This window comes from Acanthochromis polyacanthus, chromosome 16 (assembly GCF_021347895.1).
Source record: "Acanthochromis polyacanthus isolate Apoly-LR-REF ecotype Palm Island chromosome 16, KAUST_Apoly_ChrSc, whole genome shotgun sequence".
NCBI lineage: Eukaryota > Metazoa > Chordata > Actinopteri > Pomacentridae > Acanthochromis > Acanthochromis polyacanthus.
In genome coordinates, this window is record NC_067128.1 from 2,949,129 (window position 1) to 2,966,132 (window position 17,004).

The following is a 17,004-nucleotide window of genomic DNA, read 5'->3' on the forward strand; positions in this document are numbered from 1 at the left end:
CAATGCTACAAAAATACTTCTAATTTTAAAATCTACGGAAATATTTGGTTTAAAGGGATTTCAGGTGATTTTTCAGTGACTTTGACAGGTCGTTAGACAACAGTTGTGTAAAGCTACATGAGGTGCATGAGGCTTTACAGAACAGATGACTCTGTCCTGTCCTGGAGATGCTGTCCATGTTGTGTGACCAGCCCAGTTTACTGTTTTGTTCATTTTCTTAAAATAAAGCAGGTAAGATGCTCCCTATAAGAAAGATATATAGTTTCAATTCAAATTTCAAAAGCTACAACAATAAATGTTCAAGAAATAGATCAAGATTTTTTTTAAAAATAAGTAAATTATATATATATATATATATATATATATATATATACACACACACACACACACACACACACACACACACACACACACACACACACACTACTGGCCAAAAAATTTGGCTGCAACCTCAAGTTTCTGTTTACAGTGTCTTTCTTAAAAAAAGTAAAAAAAAAAAAAAAGGTTTATTTCATTTTTTAAAATGGGACAGTTCCTATTAATGTACATTTCCACATAAATAAAAGAGATTGTAGCCGTACTGCTAATTTCCATCTCGAGTCCCATTGGCAGATCAAAAATAAAGAAATTAGAAATAATATAAAACCATAGCTGAACAAAGACATACAAAAAACTCAAAACAAAACAAGCAACAAGCGATAACATGTAGTGCACATAACAGACTAAAGCATTGGGACCAAGGCAGCTACCAAGCAGCAATTAATTAACATTTACATATGATTATATTGTAAATATCTCTTTGTTGCTTTGCATATATCCCTCTACTGTAATTGCACATTGTTATACTGCACTTATCCCATTATCACAGTATGAATTAATGGATTGGATTTTGGGATGTATTTACTGCATAACCAGACTTTGCTTTCACTGATATGCATCATTTTCCCTAATTAACATTTAGGTATGCATTCATGCTACCAGGCAACTGTTGAATAAATGTGAACAAAAGAAAAGAAGGGTTTAGTTTTAGAGTTGGGAAGATTTGCAAGAATCACAACTTCAGTGCAAAAGTTAAAAAAAAAATCATAGTTTGCATTATTCACTTTAGCTCTTTGGCCTTTGAGAGTTTGCATACAAAAATACCAATAAATCTCAACTGTGTCCATATCTCTATAATGGCTACAAAGAAACAGCTGAGTATAGACATGATAGTACAGATACAAATACCTGATAATTATAGTAAAAATGAATGACTTTATATAGTAAGCATGTTTATTTTATTGCAAAGTACACTCATGAAACTATAATCTTTTTTGTACAAATTTAATCTTGTTTCCAAACTTCAAAATGTATGCTCTTTTATATTGTATTATTATATATATTATTTTTTTTAATGATTTTTGTTTATCTTTCAAACAATGTAATTTGAATTGATAGAACTATAGGACAAATCACAGCAAGACAGATCATAACTTACTATCATTATAATTAATATCACTATTATTGCTATTGTAGGACTCCTGTTTACCCACGTTTACTGACAGTATTAAGTGTATTGTATGCCCTATGTATTATTGCCTTTTTATTTATTTTAAAACATGTATTCTACTGTAGGGCCTGTATCTACCCATTCTTGGTAATAAATGTTCTTCCCATTATATTAATAAGGTAAATGTTCAATGTATTTTTTCTTTTCCTCCTGGTTAAATAAAGGTTATTAAATAAATGATTTCTGGGCAAAATCATTTATGATACTATATTTATTTGACAAATCTAGTCTATTCCCAATGAGTTCATGACTTCTCTTGTCCTTTTTGCCAGTCTAATCTGCATGTAGATAATTTTTCTTTTGTTTTGTTTTCTTTTCTCCTTTTTCTATCTGAAGAGCGGCAGCAGTGGCGCAAACACATGCCTTTGGACAATGTAGTTCACTAATAATAAATTCCCACACTGCTTCACGGCGGCTGGCCTCCATTTCCCGTCATCCCTCGGGGCTGCTACCCTCAGCAGTGTTGTTTTCCTGCTCAGACGCGGCTAGTTCAAGTTGCCATAGCACGGTGAAGCTGAGGGTTGTTCTTCTGTTAGTTATCACTCGAGGCGCGTAAAAGCACCGTTTCTCTTTTAACGTACTCCTAAAGACGGCGTGATTTTCCTCAGTTTGTGTTTTGTAGTTTTTACAGTATTGTCACCGGGTTAAATTAGTTGGCTAACGTTTGGTTAGCTAGCTAGCTAACGTCCATAGTAGTGCCCACTTGTTGCTAACCAGGAGGAGCATCAATCACAACAATGCCCCGGACGGTTATCTGGGAAGGGGGCAGTTTAAGTTGTCGTGAGTTGCTTCTCGGATAGATTTTTGTCCTCGTGGTTTTTTAAGTCAACTATGTCAAAGCTCCCGTATCTGTTTGCTATGACAGAATCATCCAGTGGAACAAAACTTAAAAACAATCCCACTTTGTTCGTTAATCAGATTACGGTTGACAGTTAGCGTCTTCCGCTGGCGAAACTAGTGCTGGTCACTAATCGTCATATTTGCCTCGTCAGGCGTTTTTTTTTATTTGTTTGTTTGTTTGGCTCAAAATATGGATACATCCAGCGGGTCGGATTCATACGACAGGATGCGGACACACAGGCCACGGGGACGGGAAACCCACCGCAAATCTGGCCGGGATAGAGGCAGAGCTAGTGGGAGTGGAATCGATGGACCACCCGCAGACATCTCCGAGAAAATCAGCACCCTGGCAAACACCTTACAGGTACTCTGCTTCTGCACATCTGCTCAGATTTCATCCATCTGCAACTTCCATGTCCACTTTGGTTTTACATGTTTATTTATTGCTTGTTTTGATTCATAAATCCAGTGCTGTGCAAATGTCTTAGGCCATCAATAGTTTGTAGCTTTACCAAGGCTGTAATAACTATATCTATTTATGTCCCTGTATTAAGATACAAGAAAATACAGCAAATAATACAGAATGTGCCTTTGTTGTTGGAACAAATGGCCTCTCTACAACAGAACAGACGTAATGACACAACCCAGTGTGCTTGATATTAAAGATGACAATTGGCACATAGAGAGTGGGGTCACAGACCAGAAATCACAGATTGTTTACATTGTGTATTGACACGTATTTTTGTTTGCTAGTGTTATTAAGGTTGTCGGTGTTGTGTACCAAATGTTGTCCCACTCTTCTTGAAAGACTTGGGGATATTGGTGGACATTTCATGCTACAGCAGCATCACATTGGTGGACATCTAGTGTCGTCTGAAACGCTTTCTTAGCTGACAAATGATGAAGTTTGGGTCATTCAAGTATCTGGCTCAGCTATAAATATGTCATCATCAGTTGTTTTGCATTTTCCGCTCATCTGCAACACAGAGATATTGAGGTTGTTGATATATTGACTCAATCCTTCTGAAATCCTCGATTAAGTTGGAGGACTTTTTGTGGGACAAGATCACGCTGTCGGACTTCCAGAGCTGTCTGGAACGCCTTCTGAATCAACAAATGGTGGTGTTGTAGACATTTGAGTGACATGCTAGCGTCCAACATGCTAACAGCTTGTTATCATCTTTATCTCGTCTTCTGAGGCGTCGTATCTGTTAAACAAAGCTGCATTTTTAAGGTGGCTTTTTATAGTCACTGGTTGGAGAAGTGTTGAGCCATCTGATCATTGTCCTTTAAACTCTGTGTGGATTATTTCAGTTGAGAGTTTGTCACTAGGTGAGCATCTCAAAAACTACTTAATAAATTCAGCCATTTTCTATCCATCACAAAATTTTCAACTTTTTCTGTAACTCAGGAAATACAACCATTTGCATGCTGTGTTTATAAATATTTTCAGCGTATGTATACAGTATTCAAAACACACACACACAAACAAAACCAACATGATTTCTAGAGGCCAAAGTTGGTGCTTTGCGTGACCTCACTCTGCACTTAGCACATCTGGAACTCTCTGGGGTAGACTGTCTTGTAGTTTTCTGAGATAACCTTGTGGTATTTTGTTCCTCGCTACCTACAGCACTTCTCAAACATTCTTTTTCTTTACACTTTCCTTTTCCTGTGTCCAGATGAGCACAGCTTCAGTAATATTCAGGTCTGGACTCTGTGGAGGCCAATCCATCACTGTCAGCAGATTTTCTCCAAATATGATTTCCCTGCATGAACACTGTGCTTGGGGTCATTGTCATGCTGAAAAATAAACTTTTTTCCAATCAGACGCTCTCCAGAAAGAAGGGTACGATGAATCAGAAATGGTGCTTTTCAACCTTTAAGATTCCATCAATTCGGACAATATCGCCGGTACCACAGACAGACTCTTCACCACATCTCAGTGAAATCTGCAAGTTCCTTTTTTTTGTACTTATCTCATTGAATCAGGACATTTCAAACCTTGATTTATCACTCCACAATACTCTTTTCTGTTGCTCTTCACTTCAATTACTGTGAAATTTTGATATATCATCATTTTAGCCTTGTTCCTATTCAGAAAAAGTGGTTTCTTGGCTGCATTTCTTCCACAGTGGACTTTTCTGATCAAACCTCTTACTGTAGGAGGATCATCTTAGCATCACAATGGAGCTGCCAGATGCAAAGGCCAACTTCTTTGCTATACTTAATGTAGTCTCTCAAAGAGCAAACTCTAAGAAAGTTCTCATCTAACACTGACAGTTTTAATGGCCTTGCAATCCTTGTTTTGTCCTAAACTTCTCTAGACTCTTCACATTTCTTTGTAACAGCTTGGAAACCTCATCTTGAGTATTCAGTTTGTTTGGTGATTTGGCTTTGAGAGTGGAGTTACAGATGCAAAAGTACACTCAACAAAAATATAAATGCAACACTTTTGTTTTTTGCTCCCATTTTTATGAGATGAACTCAAAAGATCTAAAACTTTTTCCACATTCACAATATCACCATTTCTCTCAAATATTGTTCACAAATCTGTGATAGTAAGCACTTCTCCTTTGCTGAGACAATCCATCCCACCTCACAGGTGTGCCATATCAAGATGCTGATTAGACACCATGATTAGTGCACAGGTGTGCCTTAGACTGCCCACAATAAAAGGACACAGTTTTATCACAGCACAATGCCACAGATGTGACAAGATTTGAGGGAGCGTGCAGTTGGCATGCTGACAGCAGGAATGTTACTATCACAGATTTAGACAGATTTGTGAACAATATTTGAGAGAAATGGTGATATTGTGTATGTGGATGTATGTATATGTCTCATCTCATCAAAAATGGGAGCAAGAACAAAAGTGTTGTGTTTATATTTTTGTTGAGTGTAGAATTTCATCCTGTCATCTAGTGTAATATTTGGCATTTTCAGTGGAATGATGTGACAGTCTGTTATACCCTAGCAAGCTTCTAATGAGTTAAACTCTTATAGTTTATGCATGTAATGCCTGTAGAATGTGTTTTTTTTCTGACAATTTTGTATTTTTAAGACTGTTTACACTTATCTTGTATATTCCAGTTGTATCTTGATAAGGAGTCTGAGAAATGCATTTGTATGGTCATTATAACTTTCCCAAAACCTAATACTTTTGCACAATGCTGTAGATTTCAGAACTTTTTAATTGGAACTTTCTCTCTGGCAGGACACCAGTAGAAACTTGACCAAAGTAGACAGAATGCTGGGTCAGTACAGGGAGCATACAGACGATCAGGCTGAAGCCATGGCTCTGGTGAGACACTTGTTCTGTTGATTGTCAGTTAATTGTAATATTTTCAGACCTTTGACAGAGAAAGCTACCATACAAACAATGCTTAGTTGTAGTTCTAATCTTTAGTTATTTTCTCATTTCATTGATTTGTCATTATGTATCCAATAAAAAAGTAAAAAATGTCGATCAGTGTTCATCTTCAAATATTTTGTTTTGTCCACAACCCAAAGATATTCAGTTTACTGTCACGGGGGAGTAAAGGAACCAGAAAATATTCACGTTTAAGAAGCTGGAATCAGAGAGTTTAGACTTTTTCTTCTCAAAATTGTAATCAAACCGATGAATCAAATAATTGGCAATTAATTTAATAGCTGACAACTAATTGGTTTATTGGTTAATCATTGCAGCTCTATTAAAGATGCAGCTGGGCTTTTCACTCCGTGTTTGGCTGTGCTTTAATGTCAGATTTGTTTTGAATGCTGGTTGTTACTGATAATTATTTGAGCTACTGGCTGAGATGAAGAAAACATCTGATAATATTTCACCTTTTTTCTGGCAGTTGTGCGTCAACACTGGAGAGTGAAAAGATGAGACGTTTTAAGCATTTATCAGCCGTTTCATAAATCCAAATCTAAAGCATATATCCGTAGCATAATAAGACCATTTTAGTTATATTCCAGTCAGTTATCCCGTTGTTCATTCAGTCCTCATCGTTCATTTTCTTTCACTTTTTAGTTTCTTATCATATCCTCACAGTTTCACCTGTGGGGATTTGGTTATTTACATAATCTGTTCTTCCTGTTCTTTACCGGTTTGTCAATCTTGTGCCTTTTTTTTTTTCCTGCACCAGCTCAGAGAGAACCTGGAGGAGTCGATCAGTCAGCTGCAGGCTCAGAGGCTGAGCAGAGCCAATGGGACTCGGAGCGCTTCTGCCTCGGCCTCTACTCTGCACACCAGCGACCTGGACGCCTGCTCAGAATCAGGTACAGAAAAATAACAAATAGAAGAGGTGCAGGAATGACAACAAGGACACTGTAGGATGACACTTCTCAAGCAGCAACTCCACAATATAAATATATATGTCATAGAAATGTATGCATTAACACACATACACCTACAGTGCACCTCTTCCACGGTGTACACAGCTCTTCAGTTTCACCGCCTCTTTACTCCTCATTATTTATAACTTTGTGTGAGGATGTGACACAGACTTGAATCTCTTTCTGTTAGATATTTTTCTGAATAACCAGCCTTCAAAAGCTCCGGCTTCTGCCTCGTCATAGTGTTTCTAAGAACTGTACGTTTGGCGTTTCAGAAGGCCAGCGCTTCTACCCTACTTCTCCGCTGAAGGACTATACAGGCACCCCAGGAAGGAGAAGGAGGTCTCACTCTGCCAGTGTTCGCTTCAAGGAGAGCAGCCTGGCAGGAGAAGATGTAAGCAATACAAGCTAACTACCAATCAGTGCCATGTTTTCCTTTATGTAGTTTCAGAAAGTTGACAGAATGGGGCACATATAGCCAGCAACGTTGTGTGATATGCTAATGTGTTTCTGTAAACATGGGCTTGATAAGATTTCTTTCAAATTAGATGTTGTCTGCTTTAATTTTTCCCTTATGCTTTCCATAGTGGTGACAGTAAACGTGCATCTGTAAATTAAATGATGAGAGCTCTGGACAGCTTTGCTTCGCTTCGCTTGTGTCTTCTGTTTTGTATTCTGAATGAATGGATTTGTGTCACACAGATTCACGAGATGCACCAATCCCTGCGGGATCTGCGCTGCAACCAGCAGAGACTGTCTGATGACCTGGATAGAGAAATCCTCAGGAGAAACAGGTATCTGCTGGGAGAAGCAAAGTCAGAACAAAAAAACAAAGAAATTTTACTTGAGCGCTACACAAAACACAGTGGCTTCTTCACAGCTGAGTTTGCATCGCGTTGTCTTTGTGTTACTTTAAAAATAACTGAATAAGCAAATAGAATCTGAAATAATGGTTTGTTATAGTTAAATAGAATGATTTATTGGGGCCCACTGATGTGTTTTATTTTCAGGGCTGATACCAATTATTAGTAGTGAGGGAGACAGACTTGTTATTGCGGTAGAAATGAAAATATTGGTGTCAAAATTTAGAATATTGTAAACACTAACACAGAGCTTTATTTTTTTTTTACATATGTTTAATAGGAATGCTTCAAGATTCTTCTTTCAGTGTTGATAGACTCTTACTGGGGACCAGATACCGCAAGTTGGTGGGAAATTTAAAGCATCGTAAAATAAAAGAAGTTAAGAAGAAATAATGATACCAGTAACTGGAAGATGCTGCGTATCGTATATCCTCAAATAATTTAGCTGTTAGCCAGCAAAATTGTACCGGTGTTGTTGCTAGTTTCTCATTAATTTAAAAGCCTTTTAAAATCCTGATAGCTTCATCACTGAAATCTCAAATCGTGACTGCGAAAGTGTTTCGTCTCACACGTTTTCCTTGTCTTGAAATATGGAAGGAACACTCTTTATAACCAGCTCTTTTTAATAAACTCATTTTGCATAATTTGAAGCTATAAGAGACACAACTCTTACAGTTTGTTGAAATAAAATGCCGTTTAACTGCTTTACACACAGGTTTAGTAAACTTTGCCCCAATCCCTTCCTTAAGCCTGCTCAGAGATTTTACTAGCTGGGGTGTGGCCTGTATGCAGACCACTGTGGAATATTGATCTTTTGCTTTTCACAGCCGCTGTACATGAGATGCTTGCTTGAGATATGCAAATAAATGCACGTTTTCCATGTCTTTGAAATCTCCTTGAAGAAAGCGTGATAGAAGTGCCACAGGAAACTCAGAGAGATGGCACTGCAGAGTCAAAAGATGGCAGATTTTCCTCTCAGCGCGGTTTAGAATTTGACATTTTGATGTTATTAAAAATCCCTCCTCCCCGGCGCTGCTGACCACCGCAAATTGATCTGCCGCCATATTTCAGCATCTGAAGCTGCGTTATTATTTTTAGAGGCGTCAAATTATGCATTCAGATTTTGATCAACGATGTCCTGGAATAGGACTCTTCAAAACGATGAGAACTCTGGTGTGTAAATATTTTCAGTCTGCTGGATTTGTCTGTTTTTCTTTGTTTTGCAGGTCTGATATTGACACCAGGCGGGCGATGGAGAGCCTCACAGAGCACATGACAGCCTCCCAGAGACAGGACTCAGTGAGTTGTGGCTGTGTATTTCATTGCCAATATTTCAAGTGTGCTTTCTGGCTCTACGGATGTGGGAAGAAAAGCGGAGGCATCTTGAATTTAAGGACACTACAAATATTGATGGATGAAAGCCGCTGTATAAAGCATGGAATATGCAAATATTTTAGAATGGAAAACAGCTACGGACAGATGGTTTGCTTTTGTAAACTGAGCTTTATAGAAGTCCTACTTTAGCAAATATTCTACTATCATTTCCAAGCACATGGCTCCTCGCTGCACCGTCAGTACTGTGACAAACGCGCAGCTCCAAATGACAGCAAACATGTTTAATATTTTCTTATCTAATCAAATCTGCGGACGTGACAAGATAAAGGTATTAGCTGCCTTTTACAGGTGGATGTGATGCTTCCTGATTAGACAGGGAGCTGTTGCGTCGTGCATGTAATACTTCCAGTCACTTATCAAAGATATTTTTGTCGCCCACGTTTTTAATTTCCTGTTGTCTCATTGATTACATCCTGACGGCGTTCCCAGCGCTGGGCGGTGTTTGCGTGACCTGAGGCGTCCTCATTCTTACTGTCTGCAGGTGTCGTCTCGTGTGGAGCGGCGGCTGCAGGAGCTGCAGAGAGAAATCCACAACGAGCAGAGGAGTGTGGAGAGGGAGAGAAGGCCGGAGCAGCGGGTTGCCATGTCTGATGAGCTGCAGGAGGTAACAGTCCTCCCCACCGCTCGTCTGCTGTGATCCCGTCATCTCACACCTCCCTGTTGACACTCTTGTTCTTTTTCTCATACATTCAACTTCTAAAAAGAATTCAGGAGCTACGTGAAGGCGCACAAATTCAGTAGAGAGACAGGAGAAGATGCACATGACTATAGTTAACTTTGCTTATTTATTTGTTAGAAACAGCAAATCCATGAATGCATAGATGCATGCACGAATGATCAGACAAGGCAACCAACATCAGACACCACACACAACACAAGATACTGATTGACCGGATAAAAATATATCAAACATGTTTTCAGTGTTTTTTATCCAAATCGGCTTTTTAAGCAAAAAGGGCCTCAGGCCAGGCTCACACAGCCGCAGTTTCAGGCTGATTTATCCTCATTTCCCCCCTCTCAACAATCAGAAGAGAAATCTGGTCTGGGATTTCAATGTTTGGCTCAGATTATTTGGCAATGTGATTGTTTTACAGATCCAGTTTCAAACCCTCCGAACGGCTCGCAGACTCATCAGAGCCACCTCAGTTCATATCAAATATGTTTGATATTTACAAGTTGAAAACTGGGATAGTTGGGATTATCTCACTGTGTCTGCTGTTGCCAAACAGTGCTGAATATTCTCATCTTTAAAACTGCTAAAGTTATAATCTCACCCACAGTTCTCACTGAAAAATAGACAACCCATGTTGACCACATCTCCCCAACCATTCTGCCGTCCACGCTCTGCGAGCATTCTGCTTTGGTTGTTGCTAGAGGTACGGACCCGTACCCGTAGCCTGTGGCCTACGGATACGGCACTTTCCATTTGCCAATCAGATACGCGAGATCTGGTCACGTGACTCCCAGTAGACGCTAGCGGTACGGACCCTAACACTAACCCTAACCTTAACCTTTGCTTACCTTTCAACAGTTTTTAGTGGTTAGCAGCTTCTTGAGTCGCGAGACTCGCGTACGGGTCCGTATGTGTCTGGCAAATGGAAAGTGCCGTATCCGTAGGCCACAGGCTACGGGTACGGGTCCGTATCTGTAGACACTACCTTCTGCTTTTGTGGTTTCTCTCACTCTGAAGAATTACTAGCGTTGTTGCTTCACTGCCTCCGCATCTTGTTTGCACCTGCTTCGCTATCAGATGATGTGTGGTGGGGCACTGCTCCCGGATCACTACCTCTGGCACAATCATTTTAATAATATCCTGTAGTGTGTGATCCGTCATTCTGTTCCAATCTCACACTGTGTGCGTGTCTGAGATTAGAGAGCATCATTCATCAGCATATGATTTTAAAACTCCTGTAGTGTGAGCATGGCCTCGGGTTTTTAACTCTCCCAAATCGGTTGGAAGGTGCAACTTACAGCGCTGTGACTCTTAGAAACAAAAACTTCCTGGAATGATGCGGTCATCTTTGCTGCATTGACAGCCTTAGTGGATTGTTTTTTCCACATATGGAGAAATTTTGCTGATAAAAGCGCGGTAGCAGCACTTTATTCTGCATAATGTAGGACTTGCAGCTTTGCAAAATGCAGGTCTGTTAGTTTTGAGCTGCGTTATGGACCATTCTTATCTTTACAATTTATTAATTATTTCCATTCAGTTTATTTCCAAAAAAACAAACAATCCTTTCTGGCATCTAAAAGATTAAAATGGAAGGACAGTCACCAAAATCACCTTCATCTTTATGAAAAGGAAGTCAGACGAGGTGCTAAGAAAAACCAGTAACTATAAATGGTGTGGTTAGTAATCTATTACACAGTTTATGGTATTAGTATTTACATTTATTAGTGCAGCGTGGTAAAGTCGTGTCCATGAAATACTTCTGATTACAATCAGAGGACATGGAACAAAAACTCCCTATTTCTCTTCTTGCTGGATCAGCGTGTCCTCTCTCAGAGACACTGCTGTCCTGTCTCGTTTGCTAAAGCAGTGTTCCCACTCTCTCACTGAGCCCTGTTTCTCTGCTTTATGAGACCATAAAACACACCTAGGCAATTACTGTGATATAGCACGAATGGTTGCTAAGCAGGCAATTGCTACATTTCTATATTTCATGCCAATCACGTGTCTTTTTGTTTTTTAGTCTAAAAGTATTACTAGTTAGAGAGCTCTGTCAGCAGGTGCTCTTAAGTGATGTAGACTCATAGCTTCATGTACATGATCTAGTATTATTGCTCTCTTATACTGCTACCTTCCATTTAGACTTACAGTTCCTCTATGCAATACATCATCAGCATAACAGTGGTTCATGTTATAAATAAATGAACCATTTATTTCTTGGTTAATTTGTGCCCTGGCATCATCTGTCATGCCTGCTGCATTTTGCTTCTTAACCACAGAGGGGCACTGTGTAGCTGTATCAAGACTGATAACCTGCAAGACGTTTCAACACGCTGCGTAATGATAGCAGCTACCGATTCATTTGCATCCCTCTCCTCCGTAGTGCCCTAATGGGACACCAGCAGGGCCCGGGGCGATGGGAAATAATGCATTTGTCCAAAAATTAAGGGTAAATAAACAAGCATGAGGAAATGAAGAGGAAAATAATCTCTTTTACTACTAAAGAGCAGGAGAGGAAGGAGAGCAGAGGGCACATTTATTCCCCACCGATGGGCCCGCTGTGATGTGAATCAAATAGATGATGAGTCACTTGGGTAGATGTTATTGCTAGCAGCCGGTAATTCATCACCACAGCCTGCTCAGAAGGAGTGGGATTGAGTGGGATCTAAGCCCTTGTACAAATCCACCATGATGCCAACATCTTGTTCCAAGAAAACGGGATGGGATGGTGGGGGATGCAGTGATGCAACAGCACCTCTCATGTTGCATTCTCACAGTACTCTTACATTAATGCATGCTGCGACCTGTATGCAATTTTTTTGTTTGTGTTTTTGCAGGCTTTAGGAAGACGCCAAGTTCAGTCCCATGAGAGAGACGAGGACATGACAGCCAGGCTTCTCAAAGCAGAGAGGGAGAAATCCAAGGTGAAGGGATGCTTTTATAGAGGAAGAAGTATAAATCTGTGGTGTTTTTAAGGAGCTAATCTTTCTACATGTCTTCCCCATTAAAGCTCCTGCTTCATTTTTCCTCACGTCATTTTAATGAAAATTAAAATCAGAAGTTTGTGGCTGAAAATTGAACAAATCCCTTCTCTTACATTTTCATAATGTCGCCACAGCACAAATTATATACATTTAAAGATCCCATTTCTTTCAACTTGCGTGCTGCTTACCTACAGTACACTGCATGAGATGTTCATTCTAAACTTTCAAACACAGATTAGTCATCGCCATTGCACCAGACTCCCACCGCTTCCACATCAAATTCCAAAACAGCCCGATCATTATGCGCTGTTCTGACATTGTTATTGTTATGCTCTCCTTCAGATGGAGCAGGAGCTAGACAGAGCCAGAAGATTACTGGAACAGTCAGAGGATAGCAGGGAGTCCCTCGCACAAGAGGTTTGTTTACGTGTTCTGTACCTGACAGCGTATGCAGATTTACAGTAAACCTCATGAGACTTGAGCAAGCCGTGAAGAGACTTTTAAGGAGACTTGAGTGTTGTTCTGCCCGCTGTCAGACAGTCAGATGTCTTTTTCCGTGTCTGCTCGCACCGCTGATGATCCCCAGGTGGAGGACATGCGCTGTGAGCTGCTGAGGACAAAGAAGGAGAACACGGGGCTTCAGAGGGCACGGCTGGAGACTTCTCAGCCCAGTGCTCAGCCACATGGCAACCACAGCGACAGGGAGGGGGGAAGAGCTGGATTGCAAGGTACTGAATTGTTAGAGGGAGAAAAGGAAGCGTAGATCTGAATGCAGGTTTAAGGATGCCAATTCTGTAACCACAGAAATAGATGGTGCTTTGTCTTGTTGCATCCGTGTATTAATTCCTCCTGAATGCGGAGCAATGTAAGAGGAGAGGCTTGATGCACGGCCAGCAGGAGTAAAAATTGCGAAAGGACATCTCGAGTGTTGGTTAGAGGACAGAGAATCGATTTGGACCACAGCACAAAAAGAGAAGAGAGAGGGAAAAAAGTAAAACGTATGACCATAAAAGGAAAGAAAACTGAGTGTATATTAGAGAATATTGAAAATCTGACCTTTCTGTGCCTTGATGTTTTTTGTAATCTTATTGATTTTTGGGCATCAAAGTGCCTTAAAATGAAATGAAACATTGAAAGCGACAGTGTCTGATGTTTTAGTTCAATGCATAGCAGTTATTTTGTGCTGCTTTAGGTTATTTAAATCTGAATTTCACATAAAATATGTTTCAATATTTTACGTCAATGAAATCAATAAAGAATTCTTTAGCGTCTATTTTTAAAATGAAAGCCAGACAATTCTGCCTCATTCATATCGTTTATCGCTTCATTTCTGTTCTGGTCACATCTTCAACTCTTGGTGACTGACAGTGAGTCATGCATATAAGCCTCCAAAATACTCGGCACAAATATAGTTTCTTTAGAGTAAAGTTAGAAAGAAATCCTGTTATCAAAATATGCCTAAATATTTTTCTCACTCAAAAAATATCAAGAGTTTTCTAGTTTCTTATCACCGTGCGTGCTGCTGCCTTAATGGGACGGCTGTGGATCAGGTGGTAGAGCGGGTCGTCCAATGATTGAAGGGTCGGTGGTTCGATTCTCACCTAGTCATGTGCTGTTGTGTCCTTGGACAAGACACTTTACCCGCCTCGCCTCCAGTGTTTTCACGCTGGTGTATGAATGCGTGTGAATGTTGGTGGTGGTCGGAGGGGCCGTAGGCGCGGATTGGCAGCCACGCTTCCATCAGTCTGCCCCAGGGCAGCTGTGGCTACAAATGTAGCTTACCACCACCAGAGTGAGAATGTGTGAGTGAATGAATAATGGATTCATTGTAAAGCGCTTTGGGTGTCTTGAAAAGCGCTATATAAATGTAACCATTATTAATGGATTTTACCGACAGTCAAATATGTGCCTATGGATGTGTTTAGATCGTTCAGACCTGGAAAAAGAAGTGGCAGAGCTGCGAGTTCAGTTGTGCAAAGTCTCCGTCCAGAGTGAGGTTGAAGAGCTGAGGAGGGCTCTGAACCAGAAGGAGAAGGAGAGGGTTGAACTCAGCCTACAGGTGAAGGTACGTGCCGGAGAAATGTCTGAAAATGGGTGTTTATATCATACAAGAGTTTATAACGGCAGTGATTTGGTGACGGCGCTGCAAGTCAGGATGCTTGGACTGCAACCCTGTTTATTTGTGTGGTATGTAACAGAGTTTCCCAGCAGATTGAGATCAATGTTATTCACTAAACATAAATTGGAAACCTTGATGGTCTCTCAGCTGGGGTTCAAAGGAACTCAAGCGTGCTCTTGACTCTGCCCAGGCCGGCGTCCTCACCCTGAGCAGGGTTATTTCAGTTTGTCGGGTGCCTCTCATCCATGGTCGTATCCTCCGCCAGCTCCGTGCCACTTGATCCTCTTAAAATCGTCAGATGAAGTGACAGTTGGAATAGGAGATCAGAAGTCAACCAGCAGTCATTTATCCTTCTCAAACTGGTGCGATGTGTCACTGCCATCACTGTAACAAGACATAAAAAATAAATAAAAATCTAGGAACAAAATATGCGATCCCTTCCTAAGCAGGGGTATTCAAGGCTGCGGCTGGTATCAATAAATTGTTAGTAGAAATAGCTGCACTTTAAGCATTGGCACATTCCTCTAATCTCTGATGTTCCTTTCACTGGAAAAATGTGTTTAAACACCCACACTTCCCCTACTGCAGAGTAGGTGTTCAGAGATGAGGCGGGTGTTTGCATACATCACCTGGGGCGTCTCTTATGGTTTTTACACCTAGATCAAAATAGACGTTGGAAATGTTTCATTTTAGCGGTAAATGAGCAAAAATGAAGTATAATGAGGAGAATAGGGTGAAAGATTCAATTTTTCAGCGACTGAGTTCATATACTGTCTAATAGGTCTGTGACTAATCAGTGTATGACTAATTACTCCTAACTGACAGTCTTATTCAGTGTAAATACCTAAACGGCAAGAAGGTTGTCTTATTTGGCCCCACTTCAGACTTAAATCAAAGTTGAAACTTCAAAGTGGTTGTGATTTTCTTTTAGCTACAGCGTTAATCTAGAGCAGCTCTCCTTTCAGACTGCTCCTCGGACCAGCGTTGTAAATAATCCAATTGAAGCAGCGTGTAAACAGCCCCGACCTTCTTCGACCTCTCTGTTCTCGCCTTTTGTCCCCTTCTTTGTTCGCTGTACCTGCCTCTAACTCTTTATCTCTTCTTAAAATCTACAATACATTTTTTTTCTTTGCTTCTCTAGTACTTTTTCTTCTTTTTCCAAGTCGCCCTAAACCCATCATTCCACACTCCTGTCTCCCTTTCTGTCTTTTTTATGTCTCCCACTAGCGCTAGCACTCAGTCCAAACACACACCTTGACCTTTCTTTTCTTCGTATACAAGGAATTATCATCAGACCTGGCGGCTCGGGAGCAACAGCAGCTACGAATGCTGGAACAGCTGAGGGACATACAGGTAATTTAAGCGAAGGACTCGAATCGAGGGATGCTTTGTATAGTGGCAATTGAAATTTGAAGCCTGCTGTGTTTAGTGCCCCATTCTGGGCCGCAACTTTATGAAATTATAATGTGAAGATGTGGAAAACCTAATGCTGCAGTAATGGAATCCCTCACAGACTTACGAAGCCTTCTATTCTATTCTATTCTATTCTATAAGATACCCCATGGATAAAAAAAAACACACAGGTTTCATAATATAAAGAATGAATATACACTTTATTCATAAATTCAATAATCCTTTCAGAGCCGCGGACCAGCTGAGAGGAGGGAGATGGAGGCATTACTGCAGGAGAGCACGAGGAGCAGAGATGAATTGAAGGCCAGGGCCCAAGAGGCTGTTCGCCAGTGGAGGGCAAAGTGCAGGAGACTGCAGAAGGGGCTGGACGAGGCTCAGGCTCAGGTTCAGTTTCACACCGACGAGGCCTCACAGGTCGGTGGAAACAGACCTATTCCTTACACGCTTTTTGACATCAAAGCAGCGGCTAAGTAACTGCGGATCCTTAGAATGCTGACTTTCAACATTTGAGGGGGAAAAAAAAAAAAATCAATTTTAACAAGTCATTGATTCAAGTGGACTTATTTGCCCTCCGCCGATATTGCCAGTGGGAGGAGTGGAACGGCAAAACTGCATTAGAAAAGAGCAAAGTTATCACACTCTTAAATTGGCACTCCAGCGATTTTATAAGTGAAGATTGGTTTACTTATCTGAAGGAGGACTGCACAGCCCTCACTCTGGAGGCAGGGGGTGTAATGAAAGATGCTAATGAGTGACATTATGGGAGATGTAGACTCCACTGTTTTGCGAGCTTGACACACATTAGGGAGCAAGAATCTAAATATCTAAGCCTCCCCTGCTTTTATCCT

At 40.5% G+C, this 17,004-nt stretch overlaps 1 protein-coding gene across 4 annotated transcripts in view; it reads left to right on the forward strand.

The window, feature by feature from the left end:
- Positions 1 to 2,002: 2,002 nt before the first annotated feature.
- LOC110965791 (centrosomal protein of 128 kDa) overlaps positions 2,003 to 17,004 on the forward strand; it is a 61,332-nt gene continuing 46,330 nt past the window's right edge. For 2 of the 4 annotated variants that reach the window (XR_007936711.1, XM_051936558.1), the window contains exons 1-13: positions 2,003 to 2,753; positions 5,607 to 5,693; positions 6,523 to 6,655; positions 6,988 to 7,106; positions 7,415 to 7,506; positions 8,802 to 8,874; positions 9,452 to 9,574; positions 12,478 to 12,564; positions 12,967 to 13,041; positions 13,211 to 13,352; positions 14,550 to 14,689; positions 16,025 to 16,096; positions 16,385 to 16,570. Coding sequence is in view for 3 of the 4 variants with exons in the window: in XM_051936558.1 (XP_051792518.1) it covers positions 2,580 to 2,753; positions 5,607 to 5,693; positions 6,523 to 6,655; positions 6,988 to 7,106; positions 7,415 to 7,506; positions 8,802 to 8,874; positions 9,452 to 9,574; positions 12,478 to 12,564; positions 12,967 to 13,041; positions 13,211 to 13,352; positions 14,550 to 14,689; positions 16,025 to 16,096; positions 16,385 to 16,570 (1,503 nt within the window). In the remaining variant the exon portion in view is untranslated. The remainder of the gene's footprint in view (positions 2,754 to 5,606; positions 5,694 to 6,522; positions 6,656 to 6,987; positions 7,107 to 7,414; positions 7,507 to 8,801; positions 8,875 to 9,451; positions 9,575 to 12,477; positions 12,565 to 12,966; positions 13,042 to 13,210; positions 13,353 to 14,549; positions 14,690 to 16,024; positions 16,097 to 16,384; positions 16,571 to 17,004) is intronic. The other 2 variants (XM_051936559.1, XM_051936560.1) reach the window with 2 other exon arrangements.